Raw genomic sequence first — 24,114 nt, forward strand, 5'->3', positions numbered from 1 at the left:
AGGTATGTTCCAAAACAAATGAATACAAATACTGCAGAAAAGAGCCATCGCTATGAGAAACAGCAGATCCTATGTCAGATTTATGTTTTGTTTTTTGGCAGCCTTCAGGCAGCTGACTCACAGAGGAACCACACCCAAAACAAACATGTAGCGCTGCATGTAGTGTTTCTTTTATTGTGTTATTTCTGTTCCATCTGTCACTCAGAAAGCGCCAAGTGGTTTGAGAAGAAAACAGCTTCCACTTTCATATTTTATTTAATGTTAGCATGTTGGATTGTTTAGCTTTCCTCCTTGATCCACTTCTTCTTCTATACAGTCATATATTTTGACAACATTAGGAGACTTAATGCTGTATTTTCTGCCTGTGAGATAAAATCACTCACCTGATGTTTTTACCTTCCTTGCTGTCGTCTCCTGTAGTTGTGCTGTCCTCTGAATTCCAGCGACGTCCATATTTCCTACCTTCCCTTGGCTCATATGTTTGAAAGAATAGTCCAGGTACGTCCCAGGTTGCTACCTTTTAGTAACTCCATCATCTCCACTGAAGGAACACGCTGCAAAAACTGTTTTTGGTGCCATCTTTGTCCAACAGGGGGTCATGCTGGTGCATGGAGCCAGAATCGGCTTTTTCCAGGGAGATGTCCGCCGGTTATCGGATGATCTGATCGCGCTGAGGCCTACGGTGTTCCCAGTGGTACCCAGACTTCTCAACAGGATGTATGATAAGGTGAGTGAGCCACCATAACATCTTCTGGTAGCTCTATGATAGGTCTGTAACTAACGATTATTTTAGTAATTGATTATTCCATCAGTTGTTCCGACGATTAATCGTATAAAAAACTGAAACATTCCGCAGATATTTAACCTTAGCCATTTTTACACTATTAGAAATACAGTAAAAATGCAAATAAGCAAAACAAAATTCCTGTTATCAGTAACAGGAATTTTATTGCCTAAGATGCAACAACAGCATTCCTTTAGTATACATTTGATCATCTGGAGCAAAAGGAAGCATCTGCAGCTAAAAAAACATACAAATTACTAAGCTATTGTTTGTTTTTTGGATTAATAACTGGATAGCAAAAGGTGCTTAATATGACTTTTTTAATACAGAATCTGAAGTGAAGTTAAAACTCCCACTTGAGTTCTGGGTAGTAGATATGTACGTGCAAAGAAGGTTCTTTCATCTTAAACGTAAAATGTATAGGTTTTGTATAGCTTAGGTTCAATTATTGGCCACTTTTAGAGTCTGAACACTCCAGTTATTGATTAACCGATTTCAATAATCAATTAATCACGATTAATCGTATCAGCTCTAGGGGTTTTAGATCTACCATGTGATCGAAAGGGGGTTGGGAATGATGAAGTCCACCTTGTTTTCACTGACTGTTTATATGTGTGTGTGTGTGTGTGTGTGTGTGTGTGTGTGTGTGTGTGTGTGTGTGTGTGTGTGTGTGCTTGCGTGTGTGTATTCAGATCTTTGGGCAGGCCAACACGTCTTTGAAGCGCTGGCTGCTGGACTTGGCCTACAGGAGGAAGCAGGCAGAGATCGAGAAAGGCATCGTGAGGACAGACAGCATCTGGGATCGACTCATCTTCAGGAAGGTCCAGGTACACAGAACCAACGCACCCATCACTTCTGTGTTTCTGCTGCAGAATTCTCTACTGGGGACAGGACGTCCTACTGGTCACATTGTTCCTCAAATCAAAGGAAACAAAAAATTTTCTCAACACGTTTTTAATTTTTCATTGTGTAAGTGGCAGCAGTAGTTGCTGGTCATTTTTCTCCTTGTCGCGTTTTGGTTCTGGTTGTGTACCTGACTATAACAAAACAGAGCCGTCTGCAGCCGAAACATGGATTAGTTGGATTCACCGAGTGGCAATGATGTAAAATAATTCTCTGCAATCTGCCACCTAGTCTTCTTGGGGAAAGATTACTTACATTTAATTATTGCATTTAATTATTGCTTTTTTTGTTTGTTTGTTTTATAGATGTATGGTTTTGCAACTAATATATTCCACAAAGAGTGGAATATATTGGCTTTTTTTTTCAACATAATTATGTTTGATAATGAGCCCTCCATTAATATTTTATGAAAGTTGTTTGGCCCAAATGTGGATCAGAACTAAAATTCATTGTAATATGACGTAATTTAAAGTTTCAAAAACTGATACAATTAAATTATGCGACATTTGAGCATTTTTATGAAGTTTTATCCCCATGCTTCATAAAAATACACTACTACAAAGTAGATTAAACCCATCAAAGCTGTGATGTAAGGCATTGTTTCTGCTGAAACACTAAGATATAAACATCATTGTAATAATAATTCTCAATCAGACTTTGCTGATCAGGTGCAAGAGCTTGTTGCTTTTTTGGCTGATTATTGATTATTTTAGATTTCTCAGTAGTATCCCACGCTGACCCCTACAGGCCAGCCTCGGAGGCCACGTGCGTATCATGGTGACAGGAGCGGCCCCCATCTCCCCTACAGTCCTCTCCTTCCTCAGAGTTGCTATCGGCTGTCAGGTAACGGCTCTGCTGAAGGTTTGCTCTCTGCTGCTTCATAAATCAGATCCACATTGATCCAGTCTGGTTGCTCTGCAGTTCTACGAAGGCTACGGCCAGACGGAGTGCACCGCCGGATGTACGATGACCCTTCCTGGCGACTGTAGTGCAGGTAACGTTTTGCCGCACGAAGCCATGTGATCAGCCAGTAAGATGTGAACTGAGAGCGACCTCTGCTCAGCAGGTCACGTCGGACCGCCTATGCCTTGCAACGCCATCAAACTGGTGGATGTCACTGAGATGAACTACCTGGCTGTAAACGGGGAAGGAGAGGTGGGACACCAACACCAGCCAATGGAATCGCATGGTTTTGTTTAGCCCTCTCTCCCTTCTACATGTTGGTGTGTGTTTTTGTTTTTTAGGTGTGTGTGAAGGGTCCAAACGTCTTCCAGGGCTACCTGAAAGACCCAGAGAAGACGGCAGAGACTATAGATGCAGACGGATGGCTGCACACTGGAGACATTGGGAAGTGGCTTCCTGTACGTTTATCCAACTTCATTTGTTCTCACAGTTTTTCTATGTGAATTATAGTGATATGGCTTAAATATAAAATCTCAAGATCATGTCATTCAATTTGAATTGGCTTTTTTTTTTTCTCACTGACAGGAAATATTTTCAGAAAGTGGCTTTTTTGTACACATCCCTTCTGGGAGTTGTACAATGGAGTATTAGGGCAAGGCTACAACAATGTCTGTTAAATTATCAGAATATAGTCACAATATTAGCAGAATAAAGATGCATTTTTACCAGAAGAATGTACTGAAATTATGAGAATGTTCCTAGACTTATCAAGATCTGACGTGACCAGTCAGTGTTGTTTTCTCCATTTTTGGTTGTTTTTTTGTTGCTGTTTTTCATTTCAAAAGTACTACTTAGTTCCTCTTAAATTACAACTTCATTTTGGATTTTATTCTTGTAATTTTAGATAAAGTTTGGCCCTAATGTTCCATTGTAGAGTTGACCTGAATTCCAAGTCCACATATATAGAAGCTTTAAAATGCACTTGTCAAACAAGATGACGGCCTTGAGCAACCCGACATCACACTGAATTATGAGAACCCAAGGAGTGCATCGGTTGTGGGGAAAAAAATCCAGATTTTCCAAAAATTAAATCTTTATTGATTAATCACCTGCCCCTAATGTGAATCTAACTTTGTTCCTGCTGCTTCTCACTGCGTCCTTATCAGAAATCTTGGTGTTGCCGGGAATAGTCACGCAGTACACACATCTGTTCACAGAACGGCACGCTGAAGATCGTCGACAGGAAGAAGCACATTTTCAAGCTGGCCCAGGGCGAGTACATCGCTCCTGAGAAGATTGAGAACATCTACATGAGGAGTGATGCAGTGGTGCAGGTGTTTGTGCATGGAGACAGTCTGCAGGTCAGCCATCTTGAAGCCAAACTGTTTTGGTTCCTCTCAAACTCATCTCAGGCTGCCTACCGTGTTGAGACAGGTGTAACTGTTGTCTCCAGGCTTGTCTGGTAGCAGTGGTGGTTCCTGACCCCGACTTCCTGTGTAGCTGGGCCAAGAGGACGCTGAGGCTGCAGGGAAGCTACCAGGAGCTGTGTGGAAAAGCGGTAATCCCAGCAAACTGCACACCTTTTCTATGATCACTTAATGACAAAGCCAATTGTCAGAGCTTTACTTATATATATATATATATATATATTTTTTTTTTTTTTTTTTTTTTTTTTTACCCCTCAACTAACTGTTATTTTACTAATCGATTAATCAGATGAAAAAATTACACATTCTGCAGAACTTTCATTTAATATTTTTATGTAATATTAGAATTCAATTTAAATAAGACAATAAGCATTTTATTGCCTAAAATGCATTAACATAGTATTTCTTTACCTGAATGATTGATCGTTTGTTGGCATCCACAGCTAAAGTAATACTTCTAACATCAACTCAGCTCAACATCAATACAGTATAGGGCTGATCTGTTGATTCATTTTTCAATTAACCAGTTAATAATTTTAACCAGGTGAAGCTAAAACGGCCACTTGAGGAGTTTTGGGTAGAACTGACAAGTCTATATGTATACATGTTCTATACAGTTTTGACTTAATTGCTGCTCTGTGTTGTTATTTCAGCAAATGGCCTTGTTTTTGAGTCTGTATACTCAATTTGACGATTAATCGATTTCTAAATAGTTGACAATTATTTTAATAATTGATTAATCACAAGAAATCCAATCAATTGTTTCAACCCTCTTCTTTTTTTTTACTATAAAATGTTTTAATCAGCTTGAAATCAACTTCTTGAGGATATCATGTTTTCAATAAAAACAATTTTAATAGGAGGTCAAGGCGGCCATCTTGGAGGACATGCTGCGGCTTGGCAAAGAGGGAGGCCTCAAGTCCTTTGAACAGGTGCAACACTGGCTTCTAGATGAGATTCACAAGACTGAATCCTGTAGAAATATATCAAAGCTGAGATGAGTTGCTGATGAAGGATTATTCTCCTCTAACACAACCGGTGTCCTGCAGGTTAAAGCCATCCATATCCATACAGAGATGTTCTCCATCGAGAATGGCCTGCTCACCCCAACAATGAAGGCTAAGAGGAATGAAATGCGCCAGCACTTCAGATCCCAGATAGATGAGCTGTATGCTGGGATCAGCATGTAGGAGGGCTCACTGGCTCCGTTTGTGTTGTGAAGAGAGAAAGAGGCAGCAAACTGGGGAGAGCAGGTCTAAACAAGAAGCTCCAAGGTGTCGAGCTGGAACACAAGAAACTAGCAGAGCAGGCTGACATGCAGCTTTTAGGGTTTGTGAAGCATTTCCAAGATGGGATCTGTGGAACACTAAACCTCACAGTCCAGAGGAGTTTTTACACATGAAGTGTTTTCTATAATCAAACCTCACTACAGTACAAATGTCTGATTTTTAAAAAATATATTTTTAAGATGATTCCAATCAGCTCTTATGTGAACATTTTAAAGGGAAACAGTGTCTCTTGCTCCATCAGGAATCATGGTGTGAACAGCCACATGTACAAACTGAGTACAAGCCATATATTTAAGCTAATGGTCCTTTTCTATTAGCACACACTCAGCGACTAGTCACATGCTATTGGACCCTTTTATTTTGCTGGGGTTCGTGACATCAGAAGACTATTGGTCACTTATTGGTCAGGGGGTGGAGCCTCTGTTTGGATCACAGGAGTGATGCTCTTACAATAATCCATTAAAACTCCCAACAGAGACCAAAAAGCTACACGTCGAGCTACACTGCTAGGCGCTAGTGGAAAAGGACCACAACAGTCTTAGCCATTTTTATATCAACATCGTCATCTTTGTACATTAAATGTACATTTTAAACTGTTTTCACTGTTAATGTAAGAATAAGTTTGGTACCTCATGTACTAGTTTAGACACTAAGGACAACACAGTCTGATCTAGCTGTGTTTGGGTATCTATGGGAACAACATGGGAAATCTTTGTCAATGTATTAATTTATTTATGATAATGATGAGAAAAGGTTACTGGCTAAAGAACCTTTCCTAAGTGAATGTTATTTTTTAATGAAAAGTTAATCAACAGGTTGTCATTTTGTAAAAGATTTCATTAAAGAAATTTTAAAAGATCTGTGTAAACTGTTTACCGTGTGGCATTTGTACATTTAGTCATTCATCTTTGCTGCTCTTATTTGTTGCTTTGATAAAATTAAGAAAAACTGATGTGGGTTCCCTTCAAATCTGATTAGTTTCTGTAAGATCTTAAATAGTATTGCATGTTTATTAAATTCAGTCTCAGACCTGAAAAGGCTTAAGTCACACTGATTTGCATATTTGTTCATAAATAGCTTCTTCAATTGACTGTCTTCTTCTCTTTTGTTATTAATTTGGACCAAATTCTAGTTCTGGCTGATAAATTCAGGGCAGCATTGGCTTTATTAGAAGAAATGTAACTGGAAACATTCAATCCTCTCTGCAAACTTTAACTTGTAACAATCTTGATGGCTGGTCACAATCAGCTGGAAGGGAAAAATTAACCCCAAATCATATCTCATTCAATCAAAATTGACTTTAATTTGTTGCAGCTAAATTTTTTTTTTATATATGAATAAAATCACGTTGACTTTTAAACTTCTGGTTGTTTTTAAAAATTGAGGAGGTAATTAAAAGATGTAATGTTTCCAGATTAGATCCAATAAAATTATGCAGAATTGGATTTTTAAAAATTCCAACAAAAATATCACCACAGCAATGGTTCAAGTGCATTGCTCTGAAATGACGAAGAAAGGCAAGATCATGGGCAAGATGACCTCCCGCTTTCCGTAGGACTAGACCGTTCCATATTCACATTTCGAGCGATATAATCCTATATTTAAAGGAATTTCCTAAATCACTCCTGCTTTTAAAACATCTTTTAAGGCTTGACTGCACATTATTTTTTAAAATATATGCTGCTTTATTTAAACTGAATTTCAAGAGTTTCTCTCTCTTCCTCACCTTGTAAATATTCCTCTCACCCCCTCGGTGTTCGCAGAATGGTTCCGTCCGGAACTCGAACTGTTTTGCGGGAAGCAGCTGTTTCAGGTCGAGCTAACGGTGTCAACAAAACATTGACGAAAATGAGGTGAGTAAATTACACCAATCCGTCTAAGCAGCTTGTTTTTGTTTTATTACACAATATATCCACATTTTGTTGTTCGAAAGTTCAGTAATAAAAAAGACTGAAGCCGTTAATAGAAAAATAAAGCTATGTTTTCCCTGTTAATAGGATTGAATACGTTTTTTTTACAGAACGTCACGACATTAAGGTTAGCATGTTATATGTAACTTATATTTAGCTTTTAAATGTGTATTCATCGTAACTAATATGGGTAACAAAATATTTCACAATAATGCTGCTCTAAAATGGCGTTATAGTAATCCGGTCCAGGTCACTTAAAATTAACCTAGAGATGATAAAATGCAGCTCGGATCCATATAAAGCAGAGAAACAGATATTTTTTCGGTTGATGACCTTTTTAAACTGAAAGCAGCTAATTTCTCTATAATTTATTATTATTATTATTTATTTTCATTTTTAAGGCATCATTGCAAACACAATTTGTTTTCCTCCAAAAAATTTTTAGATTTCATAGGCATGTTTTAAAATTCCTTCATTTTTATTTGTATTTCATTGATTTTGCTGAAACTTTTTCAATAGGTTACAGTCTAACAGAAAATTAAGAAATTAGATGATAAACCTAAGCATCTCTTCAGTTATTTGCTGATTTTCAAAACATAGTTCTAAGAAGATACTTTTAGTTAGTGTTTGAAGTGAAAAATGACAACTCTGTTTTGATATATAATTAGAAAAAATCTGATTCTTTGGTGTTTGACTTGGAAACATGTCCATTTCATTGGCGCAACAAGTAAATATAAAGCACTCTGTAACCTTAGAAAGCACAATTAGAAAATAAATATATATCACGGCAGATTGATTAAGCTGTAAAATAAAGGCCTGTCTCTGTTTTCTCATTCCTGCGGCGTCAGAAAGGGCCAAGGAACCAAAGTGCCTCCGGGCCAGGCGCACAAGAGCCAGGTGAGTATGTCTCTAAACGCTGACTTATCGACTCTGTGCTGAAAAATCTGTAAGTCTTGAACTGTAAACCTGTTGTTTACGTCCTAAATAGATGGAGTCTACCAGTCTGTCTGCTGTGGACCAAGCCAGCTTCTTAGAGGGACTGGAGCGGAACGATAGTGAGTGTCTCCCCGTGTTGCTGCACCAACAAATTCAACCCATTTTGCTAAATTCAAATGTTAAATTAGTTTTGTTTACCTCTTGAAAGCCAAACCTTTATTGGATCTGTTCCCTAGGCAACCCTCTTCACAGCACTGCCTTGGAGGAGCACTTGGATGTCCAAGAGGAGGAACGGCTGGACAAAAAACGAGGACAAAGAGGGAACATTGCTCCTGTCGAAAAGCAGGGAGCTGCTGCGAAGAGAAAAGGCTCAGGAGGAGGAGAGGAAGAGAAGAGGAAGAAGAAGAGCAGGACTGATACAGCAGGGAAGGGAAGAGCCAGGTAAAGTTCAGCGCTTTGTTTTGTATTTCACATCATTTCGGCAACAGTTCAGATCCGTTGCTCATCGCCCAACAATCAGGCAACAAAAAGGAGCAGCAGAAAAGCAGCCAGATGAAAAAGTGGAGAGGTCCAAAACAACCCGGACCATGGCGGCGATCAGTCGGCGGCGTCTGAGTGGGAAGAAGCCTGTCGGGATGAGGAAGGTCCCGGGAAGGACGGGTGCTGGAAGGACGGCTGCTGGAAGGTCAGCACGCTAATCAAGAGACGCTCCTCAGAGTTCATCATGATAACAGTAGTAAAAATGTAACACAAACAAATTTGTTCCAGTTTTAATGAGGCAGTCAATACTTCAGACAACTGAAAAAAAATATAATATTGAGTGAAAAGTTTGATTTTTTTTTATATTTCTTTTTTGTCTCCCATTTTACAATGTAAATCGTATTATATGGATTCATAACAGGTGGATTTAAAATATTTTAAGGGGCATTATTGTGTAAAATTCACTTTTTTGAGCTTTGCATCATGTTATAATGTTATTCCCTCATCAAGAACATAGCTGGAGTGCTGCCTTGATTCTTTCATGCATGGTTTGAGAAATCCATTAATCTCCATGGCAACCATTCAGCTGTGCAAAACAGCTGGCTGGAGCTAGCTCCGCCTTCGAGGACGAAGCTCCTCCTCTTAGGGGCAGTTTTCAAGCTACCAAACTTCAACCTTACAGAACAGCTCTCCCCTGTGATGCCCCCATGTAGCTCCTTCAGACTAGCCAGCAGCAAATAGCAAAGAGCTGGTGGAACTGCACATCTGCTGAGCTTTTTATATCAGCTACTTCTCAGTGCAAAAACGTTGTTAAAAAGTTAATAGAGGAGCCATGTTGTGATGATTTCCTGAAGGCGGAGTTTCAAAAAAAGTATGAACTTCTTAAAGAGACAGAGGCCCAAGGTCAAAGCTCTAAATCCGGAAGCCAAATTTCTTAAGTTATATATACATATACAGCATTTTTATAACAACTGCTGGTAACATAATTATCTGTGTATGCTAAAAAATGGCGCTCTGTGCCTGGAAAACAAATAACGCTGCCCCTTTAAGCTTTTATTTCTTATAATTTTGATGTTTACAGCTTACATGTAATAAAAACCCAAAATTCTGTGTCTCAGAAAATTTGAGAATTACATAAGCTCAATTTAAAAATTTATATTTTACACAGAAATGTCAGATTTCTGGGGGGGAAAAATTAAATTTCTATTCACTCAGTACTTGGTTGGATGTCCAACCAAGTACTGAAGTAATGAATCTTTGTAATACGAGTTTCACTTTCTGAAATGAATGATAAAAACAATGTTTTCATGAAATACCAATTTTTCTGAGGTGTTTCTGCATTTTCTTTCTTTTCCCCTTCCAGACCGGCACAGAGGCAGCAGCTGGAGGAGGAGGGCGACACGGCGAGCGAATCAGCTGATGAGAAGACTTCAGAGTCTGAGGTAAAGATTGTTAGAAGATGACATTGAAAGCAGGGTCGGCGAGGTAATAGTCAGTTTATAATGCACAAACAAGGTTTCCCTCAGAAAACTTGCTAAGCCCGGCAGTTGGGCACTAGGGCAGTCGTTCAGTCCAGCAGCCCGTTGTGTTTTTGAGTTAAAGTTGACAGGAAATTTAAAAATATCACTTGATAATTGTGTGTTATTGAAAGATTGGAAGATTAATACCTGAACACCAACTATAAAGCCTTAAAAAATGCTAACATTTTAAAAAGACTTTAAAAATAAGTAATGCTGAGCCTGGTGGGGGCACAAGTAAAGCCTGGTGGCCTGCCAGGCTTATGATACACAAGAGGGAAACCCTGACAAACACAGAACCTCTCCACATTCCTACAGAGGTTTTGTGTCTGTACATAAAAATGACAGAATCTGGAGAAAAAATGCTGTTCGCACAACTTTTTTTGTCTCTCTCCAGGAGGAATTTGACTCGGATGGAGGCCGGAGGAAAAGCAGGAGGCTCCCTTCCTCCGATGAGGAAGATGATGCAGGCAGCGTTTGGGTATGAACCCACATTCAGCCTGAAAGCAGCAGCTTGACGTCCGTATGACTGTTTCCTTTTTTTGATGTCGTTTTCCAGAATCCGACTCCAATGACAACTAAACGCCTGACTAAACGGCTCAGTTTGGGAAGAAAGTCTAAATCAAATAAGAGTATGTTGAAGATTTTCAAGTAAAATCAAAAATGTTTTCAAGCTCCAGTGTGCTTGTATTAGATGTGAATATTTGCAGCTCAAGATGCTAAAGCCAGCGGCGGCATCGGGCAGAAGAAGCGCGCCGGCCGGGTGGGATCCCAGTTAGAGGTGGTGCTGGATGCCGTGCTGGATTTCTGCCAGCAGTACGGGTAAAATCACCCACATGGAGCAACCTGCAAACAAACTCTTTCACTTTACGTCAAAAGCCACTTTCACTTCTTTTGTGCGCTCATTTCTAGGGAGACGGTGGAGTCGGCAGCAGTCAGAGAATCCATTGATTGTTTCACCAACAACGTGGAGGCTCAGCTAGAGGAACAGGTTCGCCCTGCAACACTGCTGCTCTGTTACACGCTCAAGCACTTTGGTTCTTATTTATTGTTTTTGGTTTTTTGTCTTTTTATATTTTGGATATTTAAAATGTCTTTCATTTGCAGATGGGAGTGCTCTATACAAAGTTAAAGTTTCTTAGTGTTTGAGCAGGCAAGCTTGCCACTATCAGCAGATTAGTTGAAAATGGTGTCAAAACGACCGTGTTATCACATTTGTAATCGTGACATACCTTGGTGTACTTTCATTCTTATGCAGTTATCAAGATATTAGTTGAAAATGGTCTCAAAATTATAATTTTGTCATTTATCCCAATCATTTCTGGGACAATTTATCATCCAGCAAAATTATTTGTGACAAGAAGTGTCACTTTTTACTGCTTATTCAAGGCAGTTCTAGTAGGAAGCCTAGCAACCCTCTCCATGGCAACACTCCAGTTTACTCTGGGTGACCAGAATGCCAGAAGTAGAGATGTACAATCTACAATCTACCAATAACATTGGTATTGTATTGTATTTTTAATTTTTTTAACATATCAATGTCGGTTCACTAAATAAAACCGGGCCGATTATTAACAACTAATATTTATTTTTATGTTGTTGCTGTTTTTCTGGAGCTTTGGTCATGTGACAGTGGTGGTGATGCAGCACAGGATTGTGGGAAGTATAGCTGAATCAGTGGAGAAGTACACGCATATTAGCTTGTCATAGTCAGAATTTAACATGTTCTTAGGTTTTTAAAAACTAAGAACATTTGAGTTTCGTATTTTCCGCACTATAAGGTGCACCTAAAAACCTTCAATTTCCTCAAAAGTCGTCAGTGTGTCTTATAATTCGGTGCGCCTTATATATGGACCAATATTGAGCCACAACAGGCCTATCAACTACAGTAAGCACCCGCCGACTTCATTTTCGCCCGTAGAAGAAGAAACGCGCAGTGCATGCTGGGATAGTTGTCAGAACGCTGGTTTGTAATCTATTAATAAAGTTTGACTGACCTATCTACCTACCAATCGTAGATTGGTAGGTAGATGATCTGCTAAATGATCTGCTAAATGGTCTGCAGATCATTTAGCACCACGTACTCCATGAACATGCTGTGCGCAAACGGAGAAGGGTGACCATCGTCCGGCCCAGTCGCGGAAGGCTCTCCTTGCAGATCGGAGTCAGACTGTTTTGTTGACATTCCCATTAGTGTAGCTCCATCTAGTGGATGCATAACGTAACTCCAGCCTCTACTGTAGCGTCTATTCTATGCCCTTTATAATGCGATGTGCCTTATATGAAAAAAGTTTTAAAATAGGTCAGTCATTAAAGGTGCGCCTTATAGGGCAAAAAATATGGTACTCGGATGCTAAAATGTATCTAAATCTGCCCAGTATATCTGAAAATGTGACTTTGGTTTTTGAAAATATCAGATGCATTCCTTGAGTTTATTTTCTTCCTCAGATCTCATCTTTGAAGGACCTCAGGTCTTTGAAAAGAGAGAACATAAAGGTAACATGCATGCTTCTCCAGAGTGAAATCCAGCAGCTCCAGCTAGCAGCTAGCATCTAGAGGTAGGGTTGCTGGTGACAAGCTGATCAGTTCTCTGCGGTTTCTGTTTCGGCAGGTGGGCTCTTTGATTCGAACGAAGACTCAGAGACTGTTGAACGCCAAACACGAGCTAATGAGGTGAGGAAAAGGGAAAACAACTTGTGGCCCCTTCTCCACAAACATTTAGTAATCTGATGTTTTCTCCGTGTGTCATTTTTTGAAGGGAAGTTATGCACATTGTGAGAGTTTGTGAATTCCTCTTGTCGGGGTTTGGTCATGCAGGGCAGAGAGGCAGCTGTGGCTGCTGGAGAAGGAGAAAGCGGAGCTCCAGCAGAGACTGGACGATCTCAGAAGAGGCCGGACGTTCCTCCAAGACGTCAGGGAGCTGACCGCGCGTTACCTGGCCCACCGACACAAGCACCCTGCTGATAAAGAGACGGTACAAACGCAGCAGGATGTTGACGATAAACGTTGAGATTTAGATACTTCCTGTGATGAAGAAGTCAGCTGTTAGGACAGTGTCGTATTCTCACTCTAAAATGTTTAATATGCAGTTATTAGGGGTACTGGTAAAATAATTGTCATTGTCGAATAATGCATATACGTTTTCTTTTTCACCCTTGTCTTACTGAAACATTCAGTTTTGGATTATACTTCTGCAATAAAAAATATATATACAATATTTATACATATTTATACATACATATATATGTATGTATGTGTGTATATATATATATATATATATATATATATATATATATATATATATATATATATATATATATATATATATATATATATATATTACTCATTAAGCCTGCTTGCCAAAAAGTGAAGCATTCACTAGATTTTTATGTTCAAGTCATCAGAAGGAACATTTTTATGTTTATTTGCCGTTTATCTCATAATGCATGTTCATATCTGAGGCATAAGTGACGGTAGCATTTTATGTCTTTTGTTGCAGTTTGGAGCATCCAGTTTACCGGCTCTGCTGTTGGAAACAAAACTCATTCAGAGACCAGAACATCCTCCCAGTGAAGTCCAGGCTAAGAAGACAGCTCAAAAATAATGAGATTTTTCTTAGCATTTGTGTATGTAACTATAATGTAAGATAAACATGCTCAATAAATGTGGTTTTTCGATATATTTCTGTGGATTTATTGTCATTAATTATATTAGTAGTAATAGCATAAGACTATAGAGGTAAAATTACTTGAAACTACTCGGTTAAATCAAAGTTAACAACGAGAGCTTTCTCAGCCAATCAGCTTCCGACTGACGTTCCGTCCCTTTTACTGATCCGCCTATAAACTGGTGCAGCGTCTGATTGGCTGAAAGTGTCAGATTTATACCCTCGAGGGAAAAAAATTATCATGCCTATGTTCACACATTCTATTACGCACTTCTTCTACCAAACGTCTCTACAAAAGGTAGGTTCAAGGTGTCTATAATGAGTTTGTTGCTGTGATTCACGGTAAAGAGCCGAAAACCTCTAAGGTGTGTGTCGCGTTTGCTCCAGCTGTATCGATAAGGTGGGTGTTCCAGATAGTTTGGTATGGCAGTAGAACAGAGAAAGTCTTATTGAGTGCCTTCTTATCATATGTGACGGGATCATCGCGAGGACAAGGATTTTAGGGTGAATTAACAATGAGCTGTTAATTCCTTATTTGTTTTAACTTGTAAAAGTATGACGCCGAAATAGTCATGTTAATGGTTCCCCATTTGTTATACAATCGTTTACTGTAAATTGGGTTGGGTGTAATTACACAACTATAAAGTGATTCATACCTGTTGGATAATTTATTTTCATTTTCGTTTTTCACTTGACATTTACTGTTTATAAAGAACTGTAAATGGCTAGGGTTTAAATTATTACTTTGGTTTTGAGCCTTAATGAAATTCCGAGCAACACATTCAATTTGCCAACTCTGAGCCATTTGTTTCAGCTGAACAAATGTGTGAAAAAACTCTTAAGCTTTCGGTCGGAATAAAGCGGACAGCTCCACAGAGGACCCACACTGTTTCTGCAGCTTGTGTCTTGTTTTAAAAGTTAATGTTCCTGAACTGAAATTCTGTATCTGATTTGCGGATTACACAAGAAAATCCCTTGACACGTCAGTGAGTCAGGTTCATACCGAAACACCGGGTAACTTAAAAACAATTACCAAATTATCTTTTACAGTGATAAGATCATTCCGCATACCTGGCTGGGTGATCCATGTTTAAATCTCCATGTTGAAATATGTTTGAACACATTTGAACATGGAAAAACCTTAATTTTAATATTCTTGTGTTTAATATAGCTAATCTTAATCTTATATTTTTTAACATATGTAAACACTACAGACAAGAGGTGGCAGGAGAGACTGGCTGTTATCAGGGAGGAACCAAGCCTTAAATTAACTCTGGTCTCAAGCAGCAGGCAGGAGACATGTCAAGTTATCTCCCACAGGGAGAAAGCACTAAAAACTTGAGGACAACAAACTAATACTTTTATTTATTGTAATTTAATTTGTAGGATATTTTTCTTAGTTATTAACAGCATATGTTGATTAGAAAAGTTTAATTTGTAGTTTTATATTAACAACTAGTAGTGTCTAAACTAGGCTAAACTGTAATATCAGTCAAACATATAATCAAAACTAAGGGAACATTAATTAGGAAATGTTTAGAATGAATGCCTTTCTATTGAAAATACTCTATAAGTGTTGTAATTCTTCAAATCGGTGCTTTGATCTAAGAGGATGGAGAAATCTGAATCACTTGGTCCCAGGCTCTGAGTGGTACTGTTAAGTTTATTGCAAAGACCTGTGTTTGGATGGCTGTTCGGCGAGGTAATAAATTAAGATAACTTTTTGGTGAAATCTGGTTAAAAACAAGAATCTTTTGTTCAATTGGAGAACTGGGAGAAAGTCCAGGTTTCAAACTCGCATGAGGTTGCTCTAAAATGACCGTTGGTCTCCCTTGTCCAGAGAGAGAAGTATTGTAGTTAAACAGATCTTAGAAGGTAATAAAACGTCCCAACTTAGTCATTTGAAACTGGTGTCAGCTATACAAGGAGAAGACACGCCATAATTGCATAATTGCATAAATTAAAAAACAAGGAAACACCCTTTTGGATAAAACTATGCGCCCCACAGGAACGTATGAGATTGCTTTTGCAAAACGCAATGAGCACTCTCCAAAGATGCGTCTTTCCTCTTCTTCTATTTCGGCATTTTTCCCTTATCTTATTTGTCTCAGGTAAATTAATGAATGCTTTCTGATTTTTTTTTTTTTGCAGTTTTCTGATGTAATTTTCATGCTTTGTTTTGTTTTTGATTGAGCTCTGAAACTCTGTGACGTCAAACACTGATTGTTATTTTCTGTGTGGTTTCACTTCGGCCCACGTGGAATCTTGGGAGATCTTGGGATCTCAGAGAAGAACAATGAGTCAGAGGTCTTTTTAAAATATATCTTATGTCTTCTCAATAGACCTAACTGTGAAGCAGAATGAGAAAGATACAGTTTTCAAACATATTTTTGGCATGAAAACATCTGAAAGTGTGGCATGAGCTTGTATTCAGACCCCTCCCAAATTAGTCATTTGTAAAAGCACCTTTTTGCTGTAAGAACGCATACATCTAATGTTTTCTGGGCTATGCTTCTAGTAGCTGCTTCTTTTTTTTCTTTTTTTTAATTTCTCTCAAGTTTAAATTGGATGGAGAACTTCTGTGAACAGTATGTTTTCAAGTCTTGTCTCTACTGGATCTAGATCTGGGCTTTGACTGGACTCCCACGTCTAGCGAGAATCTGCAGGACTTTCTGGCTGCATTTACAATGAGATTGGTGTACACACACAGACGGACTGAGCTTTAGATATTAAACCGTTGGCTACACTGACTTTTATTAAGGCGTTTCAAAGCGAAAGGGAAGAAACACATAATTTCATTCGTTTTTATTGTACTTAAATAATTAATAAAAGATTATTTGCACCAGATTTATGTTAAACTAGTTTCCATTACACAATGGTCTTCTACTTTGTGCTGCTCTGTCTGATGAAACCCAGTGAAGTTTGTCTGGAACATTCTACTTCAGAAGCTACAAGGGAATTTTCTCCGTTCCTAAGATAGTTCAACTTAAGTGATTTTGAAAGGCGCTGCTTCTCAGCAGGAAATAATACTCCTACATGGTGTCCCTTATCTTCTGCTCTGATTTCTCCTTAGCTGTGTTTGTCTGCTAATGTCTGTAGGAACATGGCAGGGAATGGCAAAGACAAAAACCAGGCTAAGGACACCATGGACGCCTCAAAATTCTCTCTGAAAAGGTAGTGACTGTTTTGCTTTGCTTTGTTTTGTTTTTGTTTTTTTCCAGACCTCCTTCCTCTTTATGAACGTAAACTGCTACCAGTGGCTTGTCAAACGAGAAGGTTCATTTTGCTTCCACAGAAACCAAGTTCAACTGACAGGAAACCTTTTACATCCTGCTTCTGTTCACATGTTAAACTAGGTTGAATAGCCATTTTGACTCTGTCATATAATTATTATTCAGAGTTTAGCTGATAAACAAGTATTTCTGGTTTGAGTGAAATAGCCTCAGGAGTCTCTGTGTGTTCCCATGTGTGCAGCAGCAGCAAAGCTCCAGCAGGTGGTGATGAGAAGGTGAAGAACAGCTCAGGGAGTCAAGGTACTCCCTCTGACATTTACCGCTACCGAACGGACTACCCCTGCATGGGAGTCTGCCTCATTATCAACAACAAGAACTTCGACGTACGCACCGGTAAGATTTCACATTAACGTGATATAGAATATGATGTTTGCCACTAAAAAGGATACTTTTTTTAAGTAATCAAACCTTACCTTGATTTTCTTTTTCTTTTTTCTTTTCTTTTTTTTTTTTTTTTTTTTTAATTTTGGTCAAACTAAATCCCCAAAACAGAAATATTGAGCTATGTTTATTTTTGTTCAGGTCTCACCAGACGTTTAAACATATATCAGCTTCAGCCAAGTTTTTATTACTAATTAAAGCTGTCTTATTAATAGTTTAGACCATAGATTGTTTTCTAAACTACCCCTGTTATCATTACAAATTATTTTTACTTTGTCAAGAAGTCAGGTTTTATTATGATCTTCTTATGCAAATGTCTTGTTTTATTTGTGTTTATATGGTTTGATGTTATATTTATCAGTTAATTCATTGCTTCTCTTTTTTAAAATCTTTTTTCTTCTCATTTATTCACCTAACTTAGACCTACATATTAATGTACAAGGCCACACAGTTCACATAACTTGATCAGTCAGATCTTCTTTAAGGTTTTTGGTTTATTTAATGTTTTTCCTCCTGCTTCTACTTTCTTAAACCACTTTCTTCACACACTGCCCAATATGGTCTCAGAGTCTAGGCACAAGTCGATAAATTAAATTTGTTTTATGAATGAAGACCAAGGGATCCGACCCAGCCAGCATGCCTAGGTGGGCCCCATGTAGGGGAAAGGAGGGCTGACATATGGGTCCCATATGGGTTTGTCCGCGGGTTCCACGGTGGCCCCACATGGGTTTGCCCATGTAGGGCAACAGCCTATGTAAGCCCTACATGGGCCCTAAATGGGCAAAACCATGTGGGCCCACCACCATGTAGGGCCTACACGGTGGCCCCACCGTGGAACCCGCGGACAAAACCATATGGGACCCATCTGGTCTGCCCTCCTTTTCCCTATATGGGGCCCATCTAGGCATGCTGGCAGGGGATTTACTGGTCCGATTCATTCAATGTATGAACTGAGCCAGAAATATGACTGAAGAACAGCTTCTCTTTAAGATGTTCACTTTTTAAAAAATCTGCTTTTTTGGAAGCAGATGGATAAAGTAGTTAAAGATGTGTTAAAACATACACATTTTATCTTATTTTGTATTCATAGGTATTTGCTCTTGCTTGGATTCATTAATTAATTAATTTTTTTGTCATTCCTTGCTCTATCAAAAGAAGCCTTCAGTAGGATGGGTTTGATAAAATCCATTAAAACCTAATGTGTGTGTGAACTCACCCTGTTGTGGTATGTTTGGAAATTCTGCAAGGTTTAAAATGTTAGATTTCATGGGTCATGAAATGCAGGCCACCGATCTCACACTGGCTTTGTCGAACTAACATCCAGACGCTAAGCAGATTTCCTCTTTGTCTTCCTTCAGGAATGAAAGTCCGAAATGGGACCGATGTTGATGCTGCTAATGTTGCTAAGACATTCACTAAACTGGGTTACAAGATCAGATTGTTGAACGACCAGACCGTGGATAACATGATGAAACAGATGGATGCAGGTAACTGCAGCACCTCAACTGATCAACTCCAATTCGTTTAAATCACTGAGACTCCGGCACCGTCCTCATACCTCACAAGAGGAATTGTTTCCATCAGGGTATGTTCTTGTGACTCAGACGTTTTGGGCTGTCTGACCAAAGAACCTTATTCCATGTTCAATTGAGTCTTACCTGGTCATTCTCAACTTTAGGTGATTCATTATTAGACCGTCTATCCCAGAGGTTATTAAACTCTTTAGATTTTACGCTAATGATTGCTTTTTAAGACATATGAAAGTGTTTTGACATTGTTTAGTGCTGAGTTGGTGGGAACATTTTGGACTGTGGCGTTACCAAAACAGCCTCATGGAAGGTACTTCTCTCTACGGCAAACATGACAGACTAAGGTTCTGGATGACTTACAAAACTGGTAGAAACTTATTTATTCTGGAAAATCTCTCATCAATCAGCTTGTGGGGTTGCCTTTTATTCAAGGAATTGAGATTAATCACAGTTCTGAACAAGGAGCTGGATCAGAACAGCCTCCATGATCAGCTTCGTCCACAAGCCCTGGAGCACTTTGGTGAAGAACAGTGGATTTTCCAGCATGATGAAGCTCCGTGTCACAAGTTAAGAATGATAGCAAAGTGACTCAAAGAGCAGAACACAGACATTCTGACCTCCCAGATCTCAACCCCACTGGGAACCTGAGGTCAGTTTTTAAAAAGCTGGAGGCAGTGCCATGCCCAGACATGTTGGATGAGGGAGTAGGCGCTCAAGTGGGATAAAGGAGTACCTTATGCACCACATGGAACTGCTGGTTGACTTAGAAGTGTGAGCTTTTTTTTTTTTACAAGCACAGTGTATGCGTCAATTATCAATTTCAAGTGCCAGTTTCAATTATCAATAGCCATATATTGTCTGATGCAGATGTTTAATTTTGTTCAGTACTCTACAGGTGGGAAACAACAGAACAGAGTAATTTCAAAATAATCCTCTACAGTGTACTTCTGCATGTAGTCAGCGTGATAGACGACAGAAACTGTCCTTAGATTCTTAGATTAATGAGGTTAACTACAAGCTCTGACAAGTGACATCAAATTTATGTTGGACAGAATTACAAGAATGTGGGGCAGTGGTAAGGATGTCTGCCTTTTAAATCCAGAAACGATACCTTGGGTACTATTCATTATAATAATAAAAGCAGAAATTAGAACTGTTTTTTGCCCAGAGGAAAAATAGGCAGGTGCTTTAGCATCCCTGGCACAAGGAGACATTGAAGCAAATGATCAGTTATGATCAGGATGGGTAGCCATCAGTCTTACTTTGGTTCACAAGTTGATATCCACCACGTGGAGTGAATTACTGGATAATAAACTGTAAATATTGACTCTACACCATATGCAGATTTGTTGCAAACGTCTGTCAGACGCTGTCAATAGTTCATGCTAATGCCATAACAATAACACTGATGTACTGACAAAGAAATAAAAAAGAATAGTTTGCCGTCTATTGGCTAACAGCATAACTCCACCGTATGGCCAGGCCACCTCATCCTGCCAGCAACGCAAAAATGTGACCCGTGCTACAATTGCCGCTAACTATAGTCAGTGGTAGGAAGAACCTTAAGCTCTCATTTTACCAAACCTTCACACAAATGAGTTTGTAACAGTCATCAGAGTTGTAGCTTCCATTTGGTTCACAAATATACAGAAAAGCCCTGGTTTAAGGGCTTGTGTCGCTCTGTGTGCAGTGGCTAAGGAGGACCACAGTCAGAACGCCTCATTTGTGTGTGTGCTGCTCAGCCACGGAGAGCAGGACGTGATTTATGGCACTGATGGGTTCAAAAAGCTTGAAACGCTGATCGAATGCATTAAAGGACGTCGTTGCATGAGTCTGGTGGGAAAACCAAAGCTCTTCTTCATACAGGTCAGTTACAGTTCATTAGCTGAAAATGCTGCCTCATTCTAAGCTTTTCACCGTGGGTGTTTGGAGGGGGAATGGAGTGAATCCGGTTTGTTTTTCACCTCCTTCTTTCTTTCACCTCGTCGATCTTTGCGTCCCAGGCGTGCAGAGGTTCAGAGTTTGACCATGGCATAGAGACGGACTCTGTAGTAGACGAAACGTCTGCCAAGATTCCTGTGGAGGCAGACTTTATGTACGCGTACTCTACTGTTCCAGGTAACTGACTGATTGGATTTCTCTTCAAATTTCATCTGGTTTGTTTTTACCTGAATTTCCTCTCTAACCCGTCACTCCACCTGACAGGCTTTTACTCCTGGAGAAACACCAGTAACGGCTCCTGGTTCATACAGTCACTGTGTGAAAGTCTGGATAAGTTCAGTGGACAGCTGGAGCTGATGCAGATCATGACGCGAGTCAACCACAAGGTGGCGTTCCACTTTGAATCTGCTTCCGACTTGCCTGGATTTAATGGAAAAAAGCAAATTCCCTCTTTTGTGTCAATGCTGACCAAAGACTTTTACTTCCCTACTAAATGAGTTCATAAAGTGTTCACCTTTGGGATTCAGAAAGTACTTTCAAAGCATTCATTAGCATTATTTATTTTATTTGGAGTAAAACCAGAATTAGACTGTGTTTTTGTAAAAGAAACTGTTGTTTTCTGATTTCAGAAAAATCACATCAACCATTGTATTTTCTTTTTAGAAACTGTTAGGCCTATTCGGCAGAGGCGGTTCACTATCAGGGGTAAAACTAAAACAGCAAAAGAACATCAGACTAAGTGAAATATGATGGTGGCTGTGTGATGGCATGGGGCAGTTTTGTTTCTTCAGAACCAGGACAACTTCCAGAGTTTGATAGAATCATGAATTTTTGCTCTCTACCAAAACATCCTTAAGGAGGTTGTCTGACCATCAGTACTTACTGTTAAAACTTATGGACACTACTATGTAGCAGGACAATGAGGAAAATGATGATGTACGTTCAGATCTTAGATTTGGGGTGCAATAAGTTTTTCACATCCATCACACAGAGGCGGGTTGGTCATTGTATTTTTTTTTCCTCTTAATATATAAAATAATTTGAAAACCTGTATTTTGTTTTTACTCGGGTTATCTTTGTCATTAAAATTTCTTTGTTTTCTCCAAATTATTGTAGAATTGTTTTCACTTTGATTAATGAACACAAGAGGGAGATGGTTATCGGCTTTAGCGGCAGAGGCTTCCAGGATGAACATTTGATGGTTTCCAATGAGGTTTATTACAGCCTCCCACAATGTTCCAGGTCCTTAAAGACATATTCCTCCTGCTTTGATTACGGTTTCACTCTGACTGTTAGGATTAATGATCTCCCTAGTCCCAGACAGTATTATTAGAATGATAGAATCAGCCACTTAATAATCCTACTACTGATTTTAATACTGTTATAAACAAAAAAAAGTATCCCTTAAACTCTAGATTATTAGATAAATACTGTTAGATGGAGTCACACTGGCAACTGTTTCTATTGAGACATTTAGAGAGCAGAGGTTAATCCATCACGTCACATCTAAATCAGATAGTTGTCCTTTGAATAAGTTAGCGCAAACCTCACTACAGGAATTTGCTTTCAACTCACAATTCCATGAACACAATTTCTAATAAGTTAGCTCATAACACATTTCAGAAGCATCTAGTCTTCCCAAAAACCTGTCGGGACCTGCTACATCCCGGAACACGGTTTCTGAGAACTCCAGCTGTTCCACTTACTCTGTTTGTCTTCCTGGAACGAACTTGTTCTGATAACAAATATTTCAGCTCTGAGTTGTTCCAGAAATATGACTCCGTTAGCGTGTAGTGCAGCATTTCAGCTGCCTTTCACTTTAATCAATGAATTATTTTTCCATTGTTGAGGAGATTTTGTAACTCCCTGCAAGAATGAGGTGGATTATTTAAGATAATCAGTGAATCAGCTAACGTTGTTAGCTAGTTTTTCTTTACTTGCTGTGTTTCTGAACCAGAGGATGTTGTAATGTGTTCTGAGACCCCAACAAGGTTCTCTTTCAGATTTTTGATGGATTCATTACAGTTATGGGAAAATGTTTCTATTTTTGCTGTTTTTGTCACACTAATGTGTCAAAAACAGCACTGGGGTACTGGGTAAAAAAAACATTCACAGAGCTGTAAGGTTTAGCCTTAGACTGGTTGGCTGTCTTTATCCAAACCCACATAGTTCTTGTTGTAAAATATCCATATGTTAATTAGCACTGCACAGGCGCAGCTAGCTACTTTCTGAGGTGTATAGGAACACAATACATAACCACAGAACACCGTTGGAAGATGATGATGATTAACAAGACGGGTGTAATTTACATTCCATGAGAAATAGTAAATAAATAAATGAATAATCAATGTGGGCCTGCGGCCACTAGAGGAAGCTATCGGAAGATTTAGAGCAGGTCTTCACTTGTTTCAGGAACTCAACCAGTTGTTAAATTTAACCCTTAAAACAGGGTTTTTTTTTTTTTTATACTTTCAGAATCCTCTTCACACACACACACACACACACACACACACACACACACACACACACACACACACACACACACACACACACACACACACACACACACACACATACGCCCTGTAAAATTCTGTAAATAACTTGGCGCCCCTCCTCTCCTAAATCATGCACGACTTAGATGACCAAACTTTCCCTGTTGATGTTTAAACTGTGCCCGTCTGTTCACCGCACCCCGCCCTGAGTATCGCCTGCAGAACACGTGTGGCACAAACAGATAATCCCTGCCTGTGGCGAACGAAGCAGTAAAACAACACAGAGTTGGTAACTGACACTTCCCAACACAGTGATTTTCCATTCCTCAATGAAACATGTTGTTTTCTTTATAGCATAAACAGAAAGTATGCACATGTGTATTATCTACAATCCATATAAAATTCCCAAGAGTTTACTAAAAATCTGCTTGGACTTCAATTGTAAAACTTACATTTTCACCTGGTGAGATTATAATTGAGCTTTCCTGCGGAAATCGGTTTCAGCATTAAAAAGAAGATAAAAATGGAAAAACAACAACAAGAAAGGAAACACTAGTAGCAGAGTAGAGGATCTGTGGTGCTCAAGGCCTGTTTCTTTGTCTAAAAACCAAAAATGTGTGTTTCAACAGGATAATGAACCATAAGGCAAATCAGCATTAAAA

At 39.1% G+C, this 24,114-nt stretch overlaps 3 protein-coding genes across 9 annotated transcripts in view; all 3 read left to right on the forward strand.

Moving 5' to 3' along the window:
* Positions 1–6,174, forward strand: part of LOC106931038 (long-chain-fatty-acid--CoA ligase 1-like) — a 16,093-nt gene extending 9,919 nt beyond the window's left edge. For all 4 annotated transcript variants that reach the window (XM_015008961.2, XM_015008960.2, XM_015008958.2 and 1 more), the window contains exons 12-22: positions 421–498; positions 593–727; positions 1,477–1,611; positions 2,435–2,530; positions 2,609–2,681; positions 2,754–2,842; positions 2,932–3,048; positions 3,808–3,951; positions 4,044–4,148; positions 4,878–4,949; positions 5,067–6,174. In XM_015008961.2, the coding sequence (XP_014864447.2) occupies positions 421–498; positions 593–727; positions 1,477–1,611; positions 2,435–2,530; positions 2,609–2,681; positions 2,754–2,842; positions 2,932–3,048; positions 3,808–3,951; positions 4,044–4,148; positions 4,878–4,949; positions 5,067–5,207 (1,185 nt within the window). In that variant the 3' untranslated portion in view covers positions 5,208–6,174. The remainder of the gene's footprint in view (positions 1–420; positions 499–592; positions 728–1,476; positions 1,612–2,434; positions 2,531–2,608; positions 2,682–2,753; positions 2,843–2,931; positions 3,049–3,807; positions 3,952–4,043; positions 4,149–4,877; positions 4,950–5,066) is intronic.
* An 876-nt stretch (positions 6,175–7,050) lies between these two features.
* On the forward strand, positions 7,051–13,830 carry cenpu (centromere protein U). Its single transcript, XM_015008949.2, has 14 exons — positions 7,051–7,159; positions 8,065–8,113; positions 8,205–8,271; positions 8,389–8,593; positions 8,673–8,837; positions 9,996–10,074; positions 10,547–10,630; positions 10,709–10,781; positions 10,860–10,971; positions 11,062–11,140; positions 12,598–12,645; positions 12,761–12,822; positions 12,967–13,123; positions 13,649–13,830. Exons 1-14 carry the CDS (start codon positions 7,071–7,073, stop codon positions 13,751–13,753), a joined length of 1,374 nt encoding a protein of 457 aa, XP_014864435.2. The 5' UTR covers positions 7,051–7,070; the 3' UTR covers positions 13,754–13,830.
* A 192-nt stretch (positions 13,831–14,022) lies between these two features.
* LOC106931037 (caspase-3-like) lies at positions 14,023–22,067 on the forward strand. 4 transcript variants are annotated; one of them, XM_088009808.1, is made up of 7 exons: positions 14,023–14,114; positions 16,916–16,990; positions 17,291–17,442; positions 18,849–18,977; positions 20,710–20,885; positions 21,023–21,137; positions 21,225–22,067. In XM_088009808.1, exons 2-7 carry the CDS (start codon positions 16,920–16,922, stop codon positions 21,455–21,457), a joined length of 876 nt encoding a protein of 291 aa, XP_087865934.1. In that variant the 5' UTR covers positions 14,023–14,114; positions 16,916–16,919; the 3' UTR covers positions 21,458–22,067. The 4 variants fall into 4 exon arrangements, with proteins under 4 accessions (XP_087865934.1, XP_087865935.1, XP_087865936.1 ...); XM_088009809.1 differs by having other exon boundaries at positions 17,294–17,442; XM_088009810.1 differs by lacking the exon at positions 14,023–14,114 and adding an exon at positions 14,132–14,216 and having other exon boundaries at positions 17,294–17,442.
* The last annotated feature ends 2,047 nt before the right edge of the window (positions 22,068–24,114 follow it).

This window comes from Poecilia mexicana, unplaced genomic scaffold (assembly GCF_051168715.1).
Source record: "Poecilia mexicana isolate PSO_F unplaced genomic scaffold, ASM5116871v1 scaffold_10, whole genome shotgun sequence".
NCBI lineage: Eukaryota > Metazoa > Chordata > Actinopteri > Cyprinodontiformes > Poeciliidae > Poecilia > Poecilia mexicana.

What these genes read in the sequence shown, in the direction of transcription:
- cenpu (XM_015008949.2), top strand. Translation starts at nt 7,071, where the DNA reads ATGGTTCCGTCCGGAACTCGAACTGTTTTGCGGGAAGCAGCTGTTTCA. An exon ending in GCAGGGAAGGGAAGAGCCAG is followed by an intron (nt 8,594 to 8,672) that starts GTAAAGTTCAGC and finishes CCCAACAATCAG; the next exon opens with GCAACAAAAAGGAGCAGCAG. An exon ending in AGAAGACTTCAGAGTCTGAG is followed by an intron (nt 10,075 to 10,546) that starts GTAAAGATTGTT and finishes GTCTCTCTCCAG; the next exon opens with GAGGAATTTGACTCGGATGG.
- LOC106931037 (XM_088009808.1), top strand. Translation starts at nt 16,920, where the DNA reads ATGGCAGGGAATGGCAAAGACAAAAACCAGGCTAAGGACACCATGGAC. An exon ending in TCAAAATTCTCTCTGAAAAG is followed by an intron (nt 16,991 to 17,290) that starts GTAGTGACTGTT and finishes CCATGTGTGCAG; the next exon opens with CAGCAGCAAAGCTCCAGCAG. An exon ending in GATGAAACAGATGGATGCAG is followed by an intron (nt 18,978 to 20,709) that starts GTAACTGCAGCA and finishes CTCTGTGTGCAG; the next exon opens with TGGCTAAGGAGGACCACAGT.